Genomic DNA, 22,397 nt, shown 5'->3' with positions numbered 1-22,397 from the left:
GTTGAGGAAACAATTAAGAAAAGGCCCAGACATCCAGGAAGGTAAGACAACAATGAGGTTAAGAAATGAAAGGTTTTTAGGTCAGAAACAGCTGGTGTAAGAACAGGGTCCAGCACCCAGGTAAGCAGAGAAAGGAAGACATTTAGTGTAGTTTACAGAGAAGAGGCTCCTCGAATGTGGGAACCGAGTGAAGGGAGAAATCCTGACTGCACTGAAAGCAGAATGGGGATTACTTGAGGCACTGCAGACTCTAAATGGACTTATTTAGATCCAGGGACTCGGTGACAATCGTCTCAAAGGAGAACAGAGCTGTATATTGGATCCACTGCTCTGTTGCTTCAACATAGCTCGTATTCTTGGATATTTCACTAGACTCATTCCAAGTCTGAGCTGCAAGGGGCCACAGAAATGATCTAGGTCTGTCCTTTTAAGTCACCGATGGAGGCTGGGAGAGGCAGCCTTGAATCCAACTCGCGAGTCTTGAGCTCAGCAAGGGCAGGTGGGCATGTCAAAGGGCTCTAGGAAGAGGGCTCTATTCTGAAGACTGTGACCACAAGGAAGGTCCCCGGCTGCAGGGGATGGCCGCAAGGAATCAGAGCCTGGTTTCCTTAAGACACAAACCAAAGAAGGCATCCAGAGAATCAGGTAGTTGGTCAAAGACAAGTCTGATAAACAAACCCAGCTTTCCCTATCAACGTTTTTCCTCTTTATAACAGGTTAACGAGGGGTTTGTTTGCTGAAGAAAGCATAATGAGCTTTAGTTCCACCCTGAAACTCTGGCAGAAGTGTTAGCAGAAGGCAGGGAAACGCAGGCCTTAAAGCTACCTTTTTGTTTGGCTCAAGTGTCTGTTGACTGGATGGTGAAAACATCTACCCCTTTATCCGCCTCTCGCATCTTATTTACCTTGCCCATACATGGCACTTCCTGCGATTCTGGCAACTTTGTTACGGGTCAAGAGACAGCACTAGTTGCCCAGAACCCACCTAGGGGACTTTGTCTCTTTGAGAAGTCCCTCCCTTGAATTGCATTTTTTAAGACACTCTTTACTCAAAGTAAATAAACAAACTGGAATTGCACGCCTATTCGTGCAAAGTCGTTGGTGTAATCACAGACCTCGGTTTGCTGTAAGCCCGCTTTCAACAGCTCTCACGAGCTCGGAGCCTTAAGTGAGAGGCCTGGAAAATCGATGCCGTTCTCTGAACCTCAACGTCCGCATCTGCAAACCGGCTCCGTGGGAGAATGTGGCGGAGAACGAGAAAGCCCGCACGCGGGCCTCGCCGTCCCGCCCGCCCTGGGGCGTGCCCGGCGCTCGCTCCCGGCCGCCGAGGCTCTGCACGTCGCGCCGGGTCCCCAGGGCCTCCGACCCCCCTCCTCCGCCGCGGTGCGGGACGCCCCAACCACCGGCTTCGGGACCCCGTGCGCCCGGGGGCTGGGCCGGCGACGCGGGCGTGCTCCGAGCCCCGCCCCGCCGTCCCCGCGGGCGCGCGCACGCACGCAGGCGCGGGGCCGCACGGCGCGGGCGCGCGCAGGGCCGGGCCGGCACGGCGGCGGGCGCGCGCGCGGCTCCGGGAGGCGGCGGCAGCGGAAGCGGCGAGGGCGGCGGGCGTCCGGCTCTGAGGCGGTGGCGGCGGCGGTAGCGGCAGCGGCTCCGGACTGGGCTCGGCTGGGAGCGAGCGAGGGTCGGGGGCGCCGGGTCGAGCGCCGATCCCCCGGCTCGACCCTCTGCCGGCCGTCCGGACGCCTGGGCCGCGGAGTTTGTGTCCCGGCTCGGACCCCGGCGCCCAGCCCGGAGCCGTAACCTTGAGGCGGCGGCGGCGGCGGCGGCGGCGGGGCCGGGTCGGGCCGGGCCGGGGGGCGGCGGCGGCGCTGGATCCGCGGCTGCCCGATCGTTGGCGGGAGATGTCGAACCCCGGGACGCGGAGGAACGGCTCCAGCATCAAGATCCGTCTGACAGGTACGGCCGGCAGGAGGCCCCCGCCGGCGCCCGCTCGCAGCCCGCACGGCCCCTCCAGCAGCCCCGGAATTTCCCGCAGGGCGCCCCGGGGAGGCGGCCCTCCCCCTTGCCGGCCGCCGTCCCGGGACCGGCTCGCCCCCCTCGGCGGGCGCCCCTCGCGACTCCCTCCCGGCCCCGCCCCCGCCTCCGGCCCCGCCCCCTCGCTTCTCGCCCCCACCCGCCCCCCGGCTTCCCTGCTTCCCCCCCACGACCTGTCCCCTCGCGTCTCCCCTCCTGGCCTCCCTCGGTCTCACTCCCTCCATCCTTCTCCCCTCCTCGTCCCCCTACTTGGGCCTCTCGCTCGCCCCTCCCGGCCCCGCCCCCTCGCGTCTCCCCTCCTGGACCCCCTCCGTCCCCCCCATTCCATCCTCCACGCTCCCCTCTCCTCCTTGCCCCTCCGTTTCTCTCCTCCCTCCATGCTCCTCCCCCCCTTGCCCCTCACTTTACCCTCCTGGACCCCTTCCGATCTCCCCTCATCCTCCCCACTCCCCCTCACTTCTCCCCTCCTGGACCTCTTCCGTCCCCCCCCAGCCTCCTCGCTCCTCTCGCCCCCTTGCCCCTCGCTTCTCCCCTCCTGCCCGGCCCCTCACCCCCTTCGTCCCCCTCGATTTCTTCCCTCCCCCCTCACCTGCCCCCTCTCTTTTCCCTTCTCGGTCCCGCCCCTCTCTTCTCGCCAGCTTTTCCCATCCTCTGGCGTTTCCCTGTCTTCCCCCGCCCCCACCTGCCCCCTGGCTTCTCCCTCCTGGTACCCCCCCACCACCTATTTCTCCCCCTTCCCCCATCCGTGCTCTGCCTCTCCCCCCCGCCCCCCACTTGCCCCCTTGCTTCTCCCCTCCGCGCCCCGCCCCTTTCTCTTGAGCCCCGCCCCCTCACTGGTTTCCCCCCGCATCCCGCCCCCCGTTTTCTACCTTGTCCCGCCCTCGCTTATCTCCCAGCCCCGCCCCCTTGCCTCTGTCTGGCGGCCTCCACCCTTTCCTTCAGCCTCTAATTCCTCAATCCAGTCTCGTAGCTTCTGCCGGTCCCGCTCCCCTCACTTCCCCTCTGGTCCAGACCTCTTCAGTCTGGGCCACTTCCTCTCTCTCTCAGGCCAGGCCACTATCTTCTCTTGACTCTGCTGCTTCAGTTCTTCGCGTTACCGTCACCCCTGTCCCACCCACCTGACCCCCCTCCCCGCCCCCGCAACACTCGCACGCACGCGCGCACACACGCACACTCCGGAGGCTTTGGCAGCTGCATTAGCGCAGGCTTTCTTGATTCACTCTCATTGAGTCTTCAATGAAATGCCCGTGTCTCCTCGGTGGCTCTGTAGTGCCCCCTTCAAGGGTGAGCGCGAAGCTCTGTTCTCGGCCTGCGACGTGGTGGTTCTGGTGTGTGCCAGACGTGTCTGCCGGCCGTGCCCCTGGCTGGCGGGCTCCAGAGATCCTGGACCAGAGTGCACCCGCTTCTGTCTTTTCGCCGCTCTCCCCGCTGCTACTGCCCCGTCTCCCGGTTTAAATTCACACCTGAGGCTGGATTGTAGTGTTGCAAATACGGTTCTGCTGGGGGACTTTCCAAACGCAAATATTTCCAGCTCTGGAAAGGAAATATAAAGTTCAGGCTAATCCCTGTTAGGGGTTTTCCCCTGGATTTTTCTGTTCAGTGACTGGTCTGATGATGACTTCAGAGTCGGTCTGGTCAGATTCTTTAAAAAAGAATGAGCATTTGGGATGGCCCTCAATTATTGGTGAAATCCCTGAAAACAACAGAGAGTGATTTTTTTTCAAACTAAAATTTCCTCTGAGAGTTCTTAGTTGTTGCATGATCCATTTTTTGTTTCAAGGAAAGGGAGATAGTTTTTTTTGTAGAACCATGTCAGATCAGGTTATGATTAGATAACACAATCAGATCACAATGATTTGGACCCAAATCCAGACCCTGGTTTTGTCAATAGCAACTATGTCCCAGGGATTTTTGTCTCTGGAGAAATAGTTCTTTATTCCAGGGCTGGTATGAAACTCTCACTGTGTAGATGCAGTGTATACATTGTTTTATGGTTACGTAAAAGCCACGTTTTTTACTTTGTAATACTTGTAAAACTTTAATGACTGACACCTTTCATTTGGTTCTCATTTGCAGCGTAATCTACAGTTGACGTGAGATTGGTTTCAGGTTTCTTGTTAAGAGCAGAAGTAACTGATTTTGTGAGTTAGATAAAAGTGTGATTAATGTTTTAGAAGGACTAGGTTTTAATTACAACGTTTGTGTCAGGTGTATATTATTAATCAAGCCTAGTTAGCAGGTCTGGACCTGAGCCTTTTCCACCTGGAGTGGGGGTTGGTTCTTCCCAAATTATTTTCAGTTCCAGGAATTTATTATCTTTAGTTAGTTTTCGGCTGTGCTGGGTCCCAGTTGCTGTGCAGGCTTTTCTCTAGTTGTGATGGCGTGCTGGCTCCTCATTGCTATGGCTTTTCTTCTAGCCCAGGAGGAAGGGTTCTAGGGCACATGGGCTAGGGCCGCTGAGCCACCAGGGAAGCCAGTTTTCAGGAATTTAGATGCAGAAATACTGCAAAGAGTTTTTGGACATGTTTGCTATTGAAGGATCAAGTTATGAATGTTCTTTCCAAAACGGTTTTTCCCTTTCCCCCTGCTGATGTTATTCCTGAGGGACTGAGGGATGATCTGAGGGACTTTGTGGTCCTTCCTGCAGAGAGGTTGAGAATTTAGTGTTGATTGTAGATGCACATGATGCCAGTAGTCTGATGAATGTTAATCTACCTGGAAACTAGGTAAATTATGTGGAAACCTCGTAACTTACATAGGAATGAGCCGGGGCAGTGGGAGGATAGGTTTCTGGCCCCATCTTTGAACTTGTCAAGGGGAGGTTAAAATCTCTTCTGGAAACTTGGGAAGCCATCTTTCAAAAGGTGTGTACTTTTGTTACCTGTTTCAGAATTTACTTCCCTGTGTGATATTTGAAAAAAGGGATTTATTTTTTTAGAATGAGGGTTATTCTAACCAGTCAGGGAATACCACACAGGGCACAGTAAAATGAAAAGCATGAAGAAAAGAGCATTTAGAACTTCGGGACCCACAGTTATATTTGGTGGTTGAGTAGAACTTTGGGTTTAGAATTAGAAAACTCGATTCGGGTAAGATCTACCATTAACTATGATATGGAACAAATCATTTAACCTTTCTGGGTTCTCTGTTTCCTAATACATATAGTAAGATTTCAGTTCCATTATAGTTTTCTTTTCCTTCCTGAGGATATATCAGTTTGACTGCCTACTTGTTCTAAATTACTGTTTGCTTATACTTGCTTTTGTTAAATCTCAGTCCTGATATTTAGAATTTATGTTAAAACACAGCGCCTCTGTTTGATTTATGCCAAGCAGTACTTTTTTGTAATGGTTGCGTTTATGATTTCTGTCTCCCCTTTCTCTGGAGCCCTTTTTGTTTTTGAAAACTACTGTGTCTCAGGTTGGCCTGCGTTGGAAAGCAGGCCCAAACTAGTAGAAGAACGCATGTTTTTATACTGAAAGAATATGATTTTAATGAATGTCTTTGTGATATCTTAACAGCAAAATCACTCTTAAATGGTTTCAGTAGGCTTGGAGCATAATGTGTACCAGACTGAGTGATCTTGGTTGAAGAGCTTTATTTTGGAGATAGTTTAGAGTCCTCTGACAAATCAAATACTTTGGAAACACTTTTTATCTTAAATTCAAGCAGAATTTGCAAGAACTTTGTTCTTACACGGTACACAAATGAATCCTCGATACGATATTTAGGCCTCTTTGGTAAAAGAATGGAAATTTTGAGTTCTTAGGGTTCCACAGTGCTCTTCAAACAAATTCAGTTTTATTCTGCTGTTATCTTGTGAGTTAAAATGTGGTGTGTATGCGCTCAGTTGTGTCTGACTTTTTGTGAGCCCATGGACTGTAGGCCGCCAAGCTCCTCTGTCCATGAAATTTTCCAGGCACGAATACTGGAGTGGGTTGCCATTTCCTACTCCTGGGGATCTTCCCCACCCAGGGATTGAATTTGAGTCTCCTGTGTCTCCTGCATTGGCAGGCAGAGTCTACCACTGCGCCACCTGGAAAGCCCAGTTAGTTAAAAAAACAAATGCCCAAACTTTTTTTTTTTTTTTTTTTGGTGCTTTTATGTCTTGAAACACGCTCAGATCTCCTTGTGTTTTTATATCTTTCGGAGCGTGACTGTGGACTGGAAAGGGAGGAAGACTCTAATTCCAAGTAGAGAAGGGGAAAGAGACCTTCCTTGATAGCCTGTGGATGTAGAAGCTGTTTTTAGAGTTGTAGCATGTGTAATGTAGGGCTGACTTTTTTGGTATCTTGGATGATTCAGCTTGGAGAAAAGCAGTTGTAGTCACTAGCTGTTAATAACCTTAATTGATCAACCACAGGTGACCTGAGTGATTCGAAATAGTTGTTTTTCTTAAAGATGGAGAAATCTGAAGACGTAGCCTGTGTCAGTTTGTACCAGCAAAGAACCTGACTTACGTAAGGCAGGCAGAACTCTTGTTTATCAGCCGAAACTGTGATGGGGGACTAAGTCATCAGTATTTACCCTCCACCTGAGTTTACCTAACCGTGTTTCAGGTTCGTGAAGGTACAGTCCAAGCACTTTTTTTAATTGAATTATCCAAGGATGAGTGGTGGGCTTAGATCAAATGCTTATTCAAAACTTAAACTGCAGTTACACTTTAAAAGCAATCACCTTCTGCCAAATACATGTTCTCGTATTGACTTTATTTTTGATTTGGTTATATCCATGCTGTGTTAAGAAAAATCTTTTCCCTCAAATCCATTAAAAAAACAAAACTGTGACCACCTAAGTGATTTGAGAAATGAACCAGTCCATACGCCCTATTTCTTTCTGTATTTTGATTGTAGTTGTGATTTATCAAACTACAGTTTTTTACTTCAAGCCTGTTTCTTTGTCAGTTCAGAACTCCTATTTTTGGAACCATGAAAGCTGTGTCTGAACTTCAGTTTTTCTTTCTCTTCTCCAAATTTTCCTTTTCTGTGTTCGGTCACATTGGCTGGTTCTAATGTGGAACATTGGGTGAGGGGGAGGTCCTGGGGACTGAGTCACTTGTGAAGAAGTATTTCCTAATGAATTTAAAAAAGAAACAAAGACTGACCCTTAATATTTCAACATCAGCTCACTGATCCAGTTCACTAGCCTCGCTATTTTGTAACATGCTTGTGGGCACTGGTTAAAAGTTAAAATAGCTGAATTGTGCATTTTCTTGAGTGCTAAGAGCAAAAAGGAAGTTCAAAAAATCTTCTGAGATGGATGAAATAATTGGGTGTTCATACCATGCTCTGATTTTCTGGGTGAGAAACCCTAACTTTTAGGATTCTGAAATCAATGTTTTGTTACTTAAGAACAATTTCAGAGGTTAAATGTCTTTAAACAAAGAGCATGTAAAAAATATGTGGGTTTGTTGTGGGTTTTTTTTGGGGGGGGGGGTCACTGAATGACCTAAATGACTAGTTTGCTTGTTTTGTCAATGAATTTTATCAAGAAAATGCCCCTCACTTAAATTGTCTTGTCAGCCACATCTAGCTGCCCGCAGTCCCTAAGGCCATTCTAGTTAAGAGCTGCCGAGCTCTCTCTCGTGGAAAAAAAAAAAAAAAGCTCATAGCCTTGTGGATCAGGCATGTCTTCTTTTTAAAACGTTAGAATTCCTGTTGTGTCTATAGATGAAATTGAATCCATTTAGATACTTAAACTGAGGGAAATGTTGTTTCCATATTTCTAGATTAAAGGGGGAAAAAAAATCCTCTTATTGTTTTAAAACAAGGCTTAAATAATGTACAATCAGTGCGTCTGGTGATGGCCCCACTCTGTAATTCCAGCTGTGTTCACCTCCATTGCAGCTGAAAGGAATTCTAATTGGCTGAGGAATGTTGGCAGCATCGTGTATCACAGAACATGGACCTGTTATGCTTGCTGCCGGGTGATGCATTTCAGATGTTTTAGGCTCCTGAGTCCAACTTGAAGGTTGCTTGCAGGGAGTCTGGAAGAGCATGTTGTGAAGTGGGGCTTGCAGACAGCAGCCTGGTTTGCTTTCCTCGTGTTGTTGGGCTAAATTCTCTAAAGGCTTTGGTGCTTCCTTGTGGCTTAACTACCCGACTGGCGGTCAGAAGGTCTGACTTTTCTTTCTCACAGAAGTGCCTTGGTGAAGAAAGGGGGTGGTGGAATTATCATCCATTTGTGACTCAGTTTTCCAGTTAGTAATGGAGGCACCTGCCTTTTTCTGTCAGGTGAGGACTTGATATGGATTCAATATTTGGACGAGTAGTTGTGAATTATTCCTAGATGAGCTCAGTGTAAATACAAAGTCATAGATTCCTGTTATTTCTTTTTTTGTTTGTTTTCCCTGTTATTTCTTATGCTTAAATAATCATGTAAGTGCTCAAGCTAATAACGTACTGAAGGAAATTATGGAATCTACAGATAAACATGGAGAAATTACGCTCAAGAATGAATTGCTAAATTCTCTATGAATTCAGAAAATTCCTTAGAGAAATAGTATCATAAGCCAAGTGGTATCACAGCATTATTTTAAATTGTGAAACCTTGGAAGCATTCCCGTCAAAATCAGGACCAACGCAGGGATGCCCACTGTCATAGTTGTGTCAGCTAGAGAAAGACATCAGAAAGCAAAATCCCTATTTGCAGGTGGTTATGATTTTATATCTTTGAAAGTCCAAAAGAATCAGCTGAAAAACAGTTACAAGCAAAACTGTAGTAGTTGGATAGAAAATTTTTCCATGGAAAATAAAATGGATAAAAATTGACAGGCTAGGAAAAACACTTGGTAATCTGTATGTTATGAAATTCTAGCTTGCTTAATATATAAAGAGCTTTCAAAATCAGTTAGAAAAAGGCCAATAACCTATTTGGCAAAGGATATGGACAATTTTCACAGAAAAGGAGGAAAATGGGTTTCAAACATGTGAAAAAACACGCAGTCCTGTTCATGCCAAACAAAATTTACCGATTAAAACTAAGGGGGAAATGGTTTTTCGTCTAGCAGATTGGCAGTGACCAGAGTTTAACAGTATGTCATGATGACAAAGGTGTGGACAAGCAGAAACTGTTTTGCACTGTGTGTGGTTGAGAATATAAATTGGTACAATCGAGTAGGAAGGGCAGTTTGATATCGGATAAGAAAAGTATATGGGGCTTCTCTGATGGTTCAGAGGTAAAGAATCCACTTGCGATGAAGGAGACTCAGGAGACGTGGGCTCGATCCCTCCTCCAGGGGGAGGGGGCTTGGCAACCCATCCAGTATTCTTGCCTGGAAAACCCCATGGACAGAGGAGTCTGGTGGGCTACAGTCCATGGGGTCAACAAAGAGTCGGATTCGACTGAAGTGACCGAGCACATGCAAGGATGTAGATACCCTTGTACCTGACAGTTTTGCCCTTAGGAATTTTTCTGACAGATATTCACACATTTATGTAAAGCCTATGTGCAAAATTGTTGCAGCATTGCTTAAAATTATAAAAGACTAGAAACAAATCTGCATTAATAGAGAACTAAATAAATTATGACATATCCCCAGGGATACATAGCTGTTTAAAAGAATAAGCTAGTGCTTTATATTCTGAGATGGAATATTTTCCAAGGTCTGTTATTGGGGGGGGGGGGGGGCGGAAGCATGATTCAGAAGAGTGGAAATTGTATATACTGTTTGAGTAATAAAACAGAAATTTATGGTTTATGTGCATAGACATCACTGGAAGAGTTCTGCTGAAATATTGATTGTGATGACCTCTGGGGAGGCAAACTGGGACTTGAGGGTACAGATCAGAGTGGGAAAGAGAGACTTTGTTTCACTGTATTTCTTTTACTATTTCATCTCCTCCCCACCCAGTTCTTGTCCCTGCTTTGAGCATATATTGCTTTTCAACAATTAAAAATGGTAAAAACAAACAACAAAAGAATCTACAACTCTTTAGCAAAAATTTCTTAGAGCGACTAGTACATTAATTGCTAATAGTAATTATTTCAAACATAGGTGTTCTGGACATTCAAAGTAATTGTGCCAAATGCATTTTAAAGGGCTGAAGTAGCATCTAAGTGTATATATCCATGTCATGTGTATTTCACTGCTAGGAAGATTCCTGGGTCCTAGAGAGTAAAATGCATTGCATACTTTGTAAGTCTGAATAGATTATTTTCCCCCCAGAGAATATGTTCATTCTGATACTGAGGACCCAAAAAACCCAAAAGCAAAAAAAAAAAAAAAACCAAGCAGAAGCTCAAAAGCCCTTGTTCTAGCATAATATTAAAAGCTATTCCAACCCAGATGATTCTTTGCAGATTCAGGAATCTAATCCTCTTTAGACCTACTTTTTTATAGATAGTCCTTTGAAAGACTGGAGTCTCGATTCTGAATAACAGTGCTGGTTCATATCTTTTATTTGGAATGTCATTTGGGGTTATCACTGACTGACCTATTTTTATAAAATAACCTCCTCCCTGAAGTGGGGTAAAAATGCTAACTTGCATAAACCAGCTGTAATAATTGGGTAAATTTGATATTTTTCCCACATATTTCTAATCAATAAATTTATTTTGAACCTCTAAAAAGGCCTGCTTGTTAATGTTGTCGCTGCTGCTGCTAAGTCACTTCAGTCGTGTCCAACTCTGTGCGATCCCATAGACGGCAGCCCATGAGGCTCCCCCGTCCTTGGGATTCTCCAGGCAAGAACACTGGAGTGGGTTGCCATTTCCTTCTCCAATGCATGAAACTGAAAAGTGAAAGTGAAGTTGCTCAGTTGTGTCCGACTCTTAGTGACCCCATGGACTGCGGCCCACCAGGCTCCTCCGTCCATGGGGTTTTCCAGGCAAGAGTGCTGGAGTGGGGTGCCATTGCCTTCTGGTACCCAAAAAAGAAATATTGATAGCTGACTCTGTAAATGTAGAAAAAGTCATCACCACATGTAATGTGTTGCTTTTTTGTTCTCTTAGAGCTTTAGGATAAAAATTTTAAGTTTTACCATATTGTATTTCTACATATATTACCTACAGATCATAGATTTGAGAATTGCTTGATGAGAGTTTGTCCATATAAATAATACTAATAGTGATGCCTTTATATCTGTACAGCGTCTCATAGTTTCCAGAGTTCTCATAAGCATTTCCTCACCGGAGGCAAGATGCAAGCCAGCCCCAAGAAGCTTTTTTTGATTTTTGTTTTTAATTGTGTTTTTGTTTCTAGGTTAAAAAAAAAGCTTGAAATTTGTTTTATTCTTTAAAAACACATTTAATGGGAGAGAAAAGATAGTTTCTTTTCTCCTAAATGGATAATCATTTCATGGGCTGATAGAAAAATTCTCAGAAGCAGCTATGATAGATGCGTTCCCTGGTGGCTTAGATGGTAGAGAATCTACCTGCAATGCAGGAGACCAAGGTTTGATCCCTGGGTCAGAAAGAGATCCCTTGAAGAAAGGAATGGCAGCCCCCTCCAGTATTCTTGCCTGGAGAATTCCATGGACAGGAGTTGGCAGGAATGAGCAACTAACACACACGCATGCTTTGCAATAATCAGTAGTCACGTGCAGGAGAAGGCCTGCATGTCTTCATGGGATGTTGACTTAGGCTGCACTGAGGATAATCCACACTCACAAAATTAGACAAGTTTTTCTGGGTGGAGATAAGGTAGCAGTTTTTTTCGAGGTTGGAGACATGAGGTTCTTCTCCTCTACAACATGCCCAGTAGACGAAGCTTTTCTGATCCCCTTCCCAGGAAATCTTGCTCTCTACAGTCATTCCCACTTCACTGAGTCTACCCAGTTGCCCAAACCAAAAAAAAGAAAAAAATCAAAACGAAAAACAAGCCTCGTTGTCGTTCTTCGTATGTAATTCAGCCTTAAGTCCTCATTTCTGTCAGCACATTTTGTCGGGAATGTGTCTTCTCTTCGTGTCCACTGACCCCATCCTGGTTCCAGCTGCCATCATCAGCTCTTGCTTGGACAGCTGCCGCTTGCCCTTTTGTATTTCAGTGTTACTTACAACCAGAACCATCCGGCTGCAGTGTTAGTTATTTCTCTCTTTCAGTGATGTTAAAGGATTCATGAAAAAAGTCCTCACGTGGGCAGATCCTCAAGTAGGGTGGAAAGAAACTGGCTCCATCCGTTCCTCCATCCAGCCACTCATTTCCCACTGCCCTGAGGGGGAGGCTAAGTAGAAACCGGGAAAGCTGCTTTCATTCCTGCAGTGCCTTCCCTGCTGCCTCTGTGCCCACTGCCTGCAGCTCCCGTTCCAGGGGCCTTGCAGAGGTGGCCAGCTGCCCTTGTCAGGGTGACATGGGGCTCCCCTCTGTCTGATGAGTTAGGGGTGGCCAGTGACAAGCTGAGTGGTGTCCAGTGGCGGAGCTGGAGAGCCTGTTGCCAACAGGAAGCCTTTGGCCTTGCTGTCCTGTTTACGTCGGTTGTCCCACTCAAGGTGGCTTGGCTCACAGTGGTGCTCACACAGATCCGTTGGTTGAGGGAGCTAATGACCTTCTCATTGATCGTGTTCTATGGCTGCATGTGAGTAGGGCACTGGAGGACACCCCTCTTGGAGGTGGTGTTTGCCACTTCTTGTGGGCCACGGCGTGAGAGACTGGGGCTGGGAACTGGGCAGTCACAGCCTGTGGTTGGCTAGGCTTAGGATGTCTGTGGCCATATGACACCCCAGAGCTAGTCTGCTCCTGGACTTTGGGCAGTTCCACAGGTTCAAACCAAAGCCTCAAATACTCTCAAGTCTAGAATTTGGCCTATCTTCGTAACCTTTGGTTTCCGGGTTATCTCCTCAGCTTCTCCCTCAGGGCTGTTGGAAAAAAAAGTAGTTGGATGAAAGTAGTCATTAATTTGTCCCTTGCCTAAGGGGTGCTTTGCAGTTACATCTTGAACGATGTTTCCTGTTTTCAGGCTGAGAATACCTAACAAGCATGTTTGAGGGTGTCTTGGGGGTTAGGATTCTTTTGCCCACCCCTACCCTGAAGTCTTATTTCCTGCCCAGGGTACCATTCCCCTCTCTTTCTTTATCCTGTTTCCTCTCTTCACACCTACTGGTCCCCTTGGATTGCAGTTTGAAGCAGAAAGGCCTTCTTTTAGCAAAGGCATATTTTTCTCCCTTTTCATTTTATCTCCTCCTGGAGCCTTAAAAAATCCTGTGAGCAGGAGTCAGAACCTTTCCTTGTCTTGAATCTTCCTGTTAAGTGCCTTCATGCTCCTTGTATTGTCATCTTGGCGGGCACATGAGGCCACAATCTGTTTTTTCTTAGAGAGTAAAGACAGTTAAAGGCTCAGGCTGAGATCCTAAGGTGTTCATTGAATTTTATCCTGTTTCCTTTCTTCAACCAATTTCACATTTTAACTTCTGTCTTGTATTTACCATACCACACTTCCTGATTCCAATTTTTTTATTAGTTTAAAAAAACAGAATGCTTTCAGATGGAAGTAGCAGAAAACCTAGCTTAAGTTGGCTCAATAGAAAGAATTTTGTTCCGTAAATTTACTGAAAAGTCCAAAAGTCATTCCAGCAGCATGGCAAGGACCTGGTTTTCCCATTTCTCAGTGTTGTGACCTCAGACCATTCTTGGCTGCCTCCACTTGTGTTCGAAAGGCAGGAGGTGGCCACCAGCAGCTCCCATGGCTGGCTGCGTCTAGCTTTAATCAGCAGAGATGTTAAGAGAGCACTTCCCGAACGGCTTCTTCCTGGAGTAGAAGTCCTGGAGCGGAATCTTCTTGTCTGATTGGCCTTTTTGGGTCCACGTGTCCATCTCTGAACTAGCCACTGGCTAGGATGATGGGGATTAGGGTCCATCTTGGAATCTAGTACTGGTATTAGTCTCCCAACATATACAACAGGGGCATTTGAGGGAACTGGAAACTAAATACGAGGAAGGCAGCCAACAAATAAGTAGATGATACTATTTAAAGAACTTTTGAAGAAAAAAAATAGCCTCTGTACTAGTGTGAATTAAAAAATGTGTTCTTGTAAAAGTCCCAAACATTTTTGCCAAGTGTTAGGAATGGTAGTTTTTTATGTGAACTTACCCCAACAACCAACTCAATGGGCATGAATTTGAGCAAACTCCGAGAGATAGTAGAGGACAGGGGTCTAGCGTGCTGCAGTCCATGGGGTCCAAAGAGCTGGACATGACTTAGCAACTGAGCAGCAAGCACGCTAATAAATTTCATTGTTGATGTATAAGTTGTTTTATTTGGGGCTGTTTCAACACTGATTTAAACAAAATTTAGCTACAGAGTAAAGGAGTACATTCTTATATCATTCCTCTAGCAATAATAGAATTAAAAAAATTTTTTAAAATATTTATTTGGCTGTAGTAGGTCTTGGTTGTAGCATGCAGGATTTTGGTTTCAGTATGCAAACTCTTAGCAAACTCTTACCAACCCTTCCTTTAAGTAAAGGCTATGAATTAATATCTGTTCTTGATATTTGGAACTCTATATTTTTACTTCTATATTCCTTAAAAAAAAAAAAAAAAAGTGCTTAGAAGATGCTTGGCTGAGCCCTGAACTCATGCCCCAAGGAACAGTTGGCTCTCTCAGACCCCCAGCAGGCTCTTCCTCCGTGGAGTCAGTGGCAGGGGTGAAGGGTAGGATGAAGGGCTGAGCTGGAGCCAGCCTGTGCGTTTAGACAAGTGACCTCATCTCTTAGTTTTCCCAGCTATAAAAATGGGGTAAATAATTGGAGCCACTTCAGAGTATCATGGGTATTAGATAAAATAATCCACATGCAATGTCTGGTATACAGTAAATGTTCAAGACTTGTTAGCTGATATTAACATTGTCATATTTCGGTGACTGAGTTGAAAGTCACACCATTGTTTTATGGACCAATAAAAAAGAAATATCAGTAATTACACTACAGTGTGATTCACTTGACAGTTTCAGAGATGTTAAAATATGAAGAACTGTGTCTTAGCATCAATGATACATGGTATTATGGCTGTCTCTGACTCTAAAGTCCTAGAAATTGTTTGCATACCCACAAATGCCATCTGTCTTCAGTTTAAACATAACACGGTGGGATCTGCAGTTTCCTTTCCTTTGTGTTTTTGTCCTGAACTTATATTGGATTTGGCCTCATGTGTCGCAATATTGGCAATTTCATAATTGCTAATTCATTGTGTACGTTGAGTAGTGGATCCTGTAAGACCCATGAAAGGCTCGGCACACTTGGGTTCTTTGCGTTTCTTCACTGATCTAGAAAGAAACTTGAGATACATTAAAGGAATTCATTAATATTAGTTGAATAAACCTATTTGGAGGCTTCCAGCAGGTTAAATGATAGTGCACATAACCTTTAAGAAAAGCACAAGTTGTTGGCAGAGAGCCCACTTAGGAAAGTGCCTTTGATACACCCAAACGCGTTCTGTTTGGAAAGCGTAGTATTGCCATTTGAATGAAATGCATGGCAGTTGATTTTCCCCTAAAATATAAATGCGGACAGTATATTGTAGAACTTGAGAGATAGTCACAGGCTATTTAAGTACTAACTTGGTATAGTAAAAAGTGGCTATGTAATGTGCTTAGCATAAATTTAGAAGGAAAACCCATAAGGATATCACATAACTCGATAGAGTGCTATTTCTCTTGGAAATTTTCTGGTATTTTGAGTGCTGAGAATGGGATAGTATAAGCCTGTTTTATTTTTTTTAGGCCTGTTTTTGATATTGAAATTTAAATGATGATGGAAGAGTTTTGGGGACTTGACCTAACTGTTCGCTTACTGCGTTATTCATGGCTCCCTTCATCAGCTGAGTGTCAGCAGGATCCTGCTTCTGTTGGCAGCTGCGTGAGCGGAGCAGACGCGTTGTTGGGTTACCTTGTCACAAGCCTGGAGGCAGGCCCCTGGCACATCTGGCCCTGAAGTATTTAAGCGTTGTTTAGGGATGTTGATCATGATTTCGGCAAAGGCTATATCTCAGTGCAGGCCATATTTTAATGCATTCTGAAACACTTCTGGGGAGAACCCAGGAGACTTTGCTGGGTTTTTGGGTTTTTTTTGAGATTTTGCAGAAGATTAAGCTTAACAGTGCCAGAAGTACACTTTTATTTTAGAAAAGGACATTTTCTTTAGAGAATAAATGATACTGAAGTTGAAGTAACAGGAAAAATTATTTCAAAGCGCAGACATTTGATCGGCTTCAGTACTTTTCTCATCACCTACAATCGTAGTGATGTTTATATTTGGAACAGAGAGAAGTCAGTCCAAAATCTGTCAGCGAGGCTTTACAAAGGGATGTGATTATGTCAGTGTTACTCCAGGTGTTTAATTTCAGGCTGTATGAGTCAAGAACTTGGTGTTTCTTATATTAGAATAGATTGGACTTGATTCAGAAAAAAACCCTCCAAACAACCTATTAATTTGAAGTGTATAAATCACAGCCTAAAATTTATTTTAGTTTAAAAATAGATTACACGTGTGTGTGATATAAAAGGGTACCCATTAAAAATGCGTTGTCCTCCTCCCTGTCCTTTGCCAACCAGCTTGCCTCCAGAGACGTTAGCTATTTTTCAAAATATTTTACATATTTTAGAATTTTTTATTGGTTTTTAACGCTGTTTGTTTTAATGTGACATTAGAAATTCTGCTTATTTATTTGTACCTTTGTAATATTCTTTTCCATCATAGTTTATCACAGGACATCAGACATGTTTTCCTGTGCTACACACAGGAACCGTGTTGTCCATCCTATATGTAATAGTTCGCAGCTGATAACCCCCTCCCTCTTGGCACTCCCCAGTCTGTTCTCTGTTGGTGATTCTGTTTAAGCTGTAGGTTCATGGTGTCATGTTTTATATTCCACATATAAGGATATCATATAGTATTTGTCTTTGACGCCCTTCACGTACATGATAATCTCTAGGTCCGTCCAGGTCACTCTGTCCCTTTTTATGGCTGAGCACTATTGCACTGTACGTATGAATCGTGTCTTCATGCGGTCATCTGTCTATGGACATCTAGGTTGTTTCCACGCCTTGGCAGCTGTGAACAGCGCTCTTACAGACATCGGGATGCGTGTGTCTTTTTGAAGGATAGTTTTGTCCGGACATGCGCCCAGGGGCGGGTGGCCTGGCTGGATCATCTGGTAGCTCTCATTTGAGTTTTCTGAGGACGCGTCATACTGTTTTCCACAGGGGCTATCCCAACCTACATTCCCACCGCCAGTGTAGGAGGCTTCCCTTTTCTCCACCGCCTCTCTCGAGCATTTGGTATTTGTAGACTCTATAAGGACAGCCATTCTGCCTGGTGTGAGGTGGTACCTCATTGTAGTTTTGATTTGCGTTTCCAGAGAGGTAACTGTTTTTACCACGGTAATACTAGTTTCTCCCGTAGTATTTGCGCAGAGGTTTTCTGTCCCCTATTCTCCGTTTCTCCCTCCTGTTAACACAGAGGATAGCCTACTCCATGCGCTCTTACCTCTTTCATGCCCCACCCCCCAGCACTCCAGAGCTGCCTCTGCGGTGGCGCAAACAGCTCAGTGACTGTCCTTGTGCCCTTCAGTTGGCTGGGACCGCGTGGTTGGTTCAGGCTGGTCAACCGTGAGGAGCAGTGATCTCGCCCACCCTGAGGCTGCTGCTATAAGCGCCTCCCACTGTGCCGTGGAGCACCCAGAACTGTGTACCACGCGGGGGAACCTCCATCAGCCTGGGTCCCTGAATGATTATGTGGAGCGGTGCGGGGGGTGGGGGGGTCCCCTTCTGCCCCAGCCCAAGCCCCAGACCCAGCCTGTGTTGGATAAACCAGCCACATGCTTATTTCAAATTGTCTTACAAGTTGTAATTGGAGCCTCAGGGGGCTCCTCCAGTCTTGATGGTAGGCTGGTGTTTGTGTAGTGGGTTTTTTTTTTTTAAAGGTGTTTGTTTTTTGGACACCCGGTCTCCTTTCATTTACAGTCAGGTGCTGTTTAAAATCCTTTTTCGTGCAAAAGAGGTCACCCCTAAGTGCATGGAAGGGCATTGCATGGTGTTGGGGGAGGCAGACTCGGTGGTGGAAGGCCCTGCCCTGGTTCCCTTCCCTTCACCCTGCCCCACATCACACAGGCTGGGGCTGGCAGTCTTCATTCCCAAAGTGTGGGATCTCTCCCCAGATACTCTAGAATGGGAGTCTGCCAAGTGCCGGCTTCCGAGCTTCCGTGTTGGGAAGTCATTCATTCGTGCGCCCCTTCTGTCCTATAGCCCTTTATACGCAACTTTGAGCAGTGGATCCAGGGCCATCCCTGTGTGCAGAGTGTGGGTTTTGGAGCACAGCTGACCTGGGCTTCAGTTCCAGCTGTGCTGCTCAGGAGCTGGGTGGCCTAGGTAATCATAACAAGGTATCTGGCAGTTATTGACTTTTTACTACTTGTCAGACAGACGCTGGGCTAAGCAGTTTCCCTGAGGTCTGTTTCCTCCTCTCAATAAACTTACCAGGGAAGTTCTAATCTTGTCCCCATCCTGGAGACCGTGGAGCGCAGTGGAGTCGGCAACCCAGTTTGACTACATACCAGTGACCTTGAGCAAATCGGATATTTCATCTTTAAGCAGCAGAAGGTACCCACCTCCTAAGGTTGTTGCCAGAAATAGTACCCTCCTCCTAAGGCTGTTGCCAGGAATAAATGAAGTAACCAGACGCCAAGCAGCATATAGTAGGGGCTGCCTTGCCCACGACTTCACTGAGGATCTTGTAAATGGACTAACGTTGACTTCCTTTGTTAACTTTGCATCTTACTTTATAAGTTGATGTCAGAGTTGTTTCTGAATCTGGTTCTTTTCCTTTTTGTCTCTGAATTAAAGCCTTCATTAAACATCATTCTGTGAGGAACTCCCAGGTTCAACTGCCCTTCCCACAGAGTGAGCATTTTAAGGGTTGTTATATGGAGAGGGAAGTGAGCCTGACACAGATGGGTAACAATACAAATAGGAACGAGAGTATTTGTTCTCCCCAAATTTCCACCATCTCTTAACCAACCTCAGGTTTTTTTTTTTTTGTATTAGCTATTTCCTACTTGGCCTATACCCCTATTGATTATTTACTAAAAATCAGATTCGACTGTGCCTTATTATCATATATGTATTACTGAAATGTTACTCTGTTGTTACACTTCCACAGAAAAAAATAAAACCTTGGTGACTTTCAGACCCTCTCACCTTCTTGGTGTAAGTTAGCCCTGTGCTGCTTTTCCTTTTGGTTTGGCCCCTGGGTCTCCCCACGGGCTCACCCAATGACTCTGCGGTAGAGAATCTGCCTGCAATGCAGGAGACGCAGGTTTGGTCCCTGGGTTGGGAAGATCCCCTGGGGGAGGACATGTATTCTCTAGCATTCTCCACTCCAGTCTTTTTGCCTGGGCAATCCCATGGACAGAAGAGCCGGCCAGTTACAATCCACGGGGTTGCAAAGAGTCAGACATGACTGAGCAACAGCCACATAGCCCACCATACCAGGCCTCCCAGCCACCACGCTGGGAAAGAGCTGGACATTCTGTTCAGTGTAATGAAGCCGACCGTTGCTCTGAGCTGGAGTGTTCTGTGGCTCTATGTAATCTGTGAACTCAGGAACCAAGTTTAGGAGAGAATTTGCTAGTACAGATAATTGTGTGATTTGGGAAACGGTTTGAACAGTGCCCAAACACAGCGTGAAACGTGGTCCAAAAGACACAAGAGAAGGGATGTGAAATGGTGATTGTGTAAAAAAGGTGAATGTGGAATGTCAGTGTGACTGTCAGCCTTTTCAGTAGTGCAAGGACCAGGACATTTTAGAAATACTAAAAACAGGTCTTTCTAGTTGTTTTCATTTTGGCCTAACAATATCAAGCAGCTTCTGAGGTTACACGAGAAAAGAAACATGCCCAGTGGCACAGAGTGGAGACTTGGTTCACCTCACCTCCCCCTCCTCTTCCCTCCCCCTTCTGCTCTCCCTTCCCCCAGGGAGTAGGTCTGTTGGGATCGCAATTGATTGACCGATTTTGGCTGGGCTGGCGTGTGGGGTCATTAGGTGTGGCAGGCAGCTGCTTAATCACTCAGTCGTGTCCGACCGTTGGCGACCTTATTGGACTGTAGGGTCGAGGCTCCTCTGTCCATGTAATTTTCCAGGCAAGAATACTGGAGCGGATCGCCATTTCCTACTCCAGGGGATCTTCGCAACCCAGGGGTCAAACCCGCATCTCTCGTGTCTCCTGCTTTGGCAGGCGGATTCTTTACCACTGACTTGCGGCATGCGGCATCTTGAGCGTGGCATTCGGGATCTAGTTCTGTGACCAGGGATCGAACCTGGGCCCCCTGCGCTGGGCACTCAGAGTCCTAGTCCCTGGGCCACTAGGGAATCCCCCCGCCCCTTTTTTTTTCTTGTGGAAGCTCTTTTGAACAATGCTTTTCCCTTGATGTGTGAGGAGTTTTCCTTGGGTGTGGTGCTCCCCTCCACCATTTGTATAGTTTCCAGCTTGCTGTGATTTTATCTCTCAGCAATGTTCCAGGAGGTTTTAGTGAAAATACAAAACTGCCAAACCGTCTATCAAACAGAGTTTGCAGAGAGACCTCCTGGGAAAGGACAGACTGAGTATTTTAAGTGGTCTATGATCCAAAGCATTTCCTGGGTTGAGTGTTTATCGAGGCTGAGCTTTACTTCCAAACTAAGCTCGGGAAGAATCTGGGACTGTTTCCCAGCTGCTGGGGGGCAGGGAGAAGAAGAGACAAGTCTTCAGGAATGAGGAAACTCACTATTTGTCTCTTACACAGTCATCTGCTAAAATCTGTCTAGAGAAGGCTTGCAGAATAGAAGCAGTTTTGGAACATGAAGTTGGATGAGGCTGTTAAATGTTAATTTTAAAATTATATATAATATTTTAACTTTATTTTGGGACTGGAACATTGGCAAAGATTAGCTTTTAAATGGCTCACTCTTAAAGGTTAAAAAAATGCACAGAAAAGAGCATTATCTCTCTGTTGTTGTCAGTGTTTAGTTACTAAGTCACGTCCGACTCTTTGAGACCCCGTGGATTGTTGCCTGCCAGGTTCCTCTGTCCATGGGATTTCCCAGGCTAGAATACTGGAGTTGGGTAGCCATTTCCTTCTCCAGGGGATCTGCCCAACCCAGGGATCAAGCCTACATCTCCTGCATTGCAGGCAGATTCTTTACTGCTGAGCCACCGAGGAAGCCCCTATCTCCCTGTTAATTGTTGTTGATCTCAAGTCATACCAGGTTTTTGTGTTTGTGTGTGTGGGGATTGTTTTCTTTTTTTGTGTGTCTCATTTTAGAGTTGAAGGTCTAAATCAACACATTTGGGAAGAGTAAGGTGTTGGGGAAATAGTACCCGTAAGAAAGTAGATGGTTTTTCCTTCCTGTCTGACTCAGTGTAGAGAACTCATTTTCAGACAGTATGCTGATTTCAGTACCTTGATGCCAGATGATGTCATGACAGACATCCTGGTATACAGAGTAATTCCTTGCTCGAAAACCTGACTCCCTTAGTTCACTGTTTCTTTCCCTGAAAGTTTTTGTAGTCACTCCTCCTGTATCGAGAATGAAGATGTTGGTGGGACCAGAAGAAAATTTCTTTGGGCTGAATCGTGCCAGCTTCACTTCCCTCAATGATGACACATTTATATGTACTTTTTAAAGTTGTTGATTTCGCCCCCACCCCCGCTGTGCTGGTGGGCATGTGGGTTCTTTAGCTGAAGAGGCTGGCATCCATGGTGAAAGACTTCAATCTAAATTTAGCCGCTTTTCAGAGGTTTCATAGAATACTTCCTTAAATGAAGTCACAGGCTACGAAAGCTCCTGCTGCATGGGGCTTCCAGGTTTGTTATTTTTTTCTGCTCCAAATGAAACCAGGAGGAAGGACAGACTCTTATTCCCAGCTGCTCCAGGAGGGTCTCCTGTTTTAGCCAGAACCAACTAGCAGCCTTTGTAATGAACTTGAAGATGAAGAGAGAAGATTTGGTGGTAAATGTGACAGAAACGGGAAACAGTCGCAAGCCTGAGAGAGCGTGGGTGAGACAAACACTTTGACTTGGTCCTATTGCAGGTTGTAGGTAGCCATGAATTTAAAAGACGCTTGCTCCTTGGAAGGAAAGCTGTGACAAACTGAGGCAGCATATTAAAAAGCAAAGACATCACTATGCTGACAAAGGTCTGTCTAGTCGAATCTATGGGCTTTTCCAGCAGTCATGTACAGATGTAAGAGTTGGACCATAAAGAAGCTGAAGAATGGATGCTTTTGAACTGTGGTGTTGGAGAAGACTCTTGAGAGCCCCTTGGACAGCAAGGAGATCCAACCAGTCAATCCTAAAGGAGATCAGTCCTGAATATTCATTGGAGGACGGATGCTGAAGATTCAATACTTTGGCCACCTGATGCGAAGACCTGACTTATTGGAAAAGACCCTGA

General features: G+C 45.8%; 1 protein-coding gene across 2 annotated transcripts in view; it reads left to right on the top strand.

Moving 5' to 3' along the window:
- Nucleotides 1-1,838: 1,838 nt before the first annotated feature.
- Nucleotides 1,839-22,397, top strand: part of SMURF1 (SMAD specific E3 ubiquitin protein ligase 1) — a 91,938-nt gene continuing 71,379 nt past the window's right edge. For both annotated transcript variants that reach the window (XM_052657015.1, XM_052657014.1), the window contains exon 1: nt 1,839-1,955. In XM_052657015.1, coding sequence (XP_052512975.1) covers nt 1,901-1,955 — 55 coding nt within the window. In that variant the 5' untranslated portion in view covers nt 1,839-1,900. The remainder of the gene's footprint in view (nt 1,956-22,397) is intronic.

Source organism: Budorcas taxicolor, chromosome 2, assembly GCF_023091745.1.
Source record: "Budorcas taxicolor isolate Tak-1 chromosome 2, Takin1.1, whole genome shotgun sequence".
NCBI lineage: Eukaryota > Metazoa > Chordata > Mammalia > Artiodactyla > Bovidae > Budorcas > Budorcas taxicolor.
The sequence above is the reverse complement of the archived record's forward strand: the minus strand, read 5'-3'. Positions and strand labels throughout refer to the sequence as shown.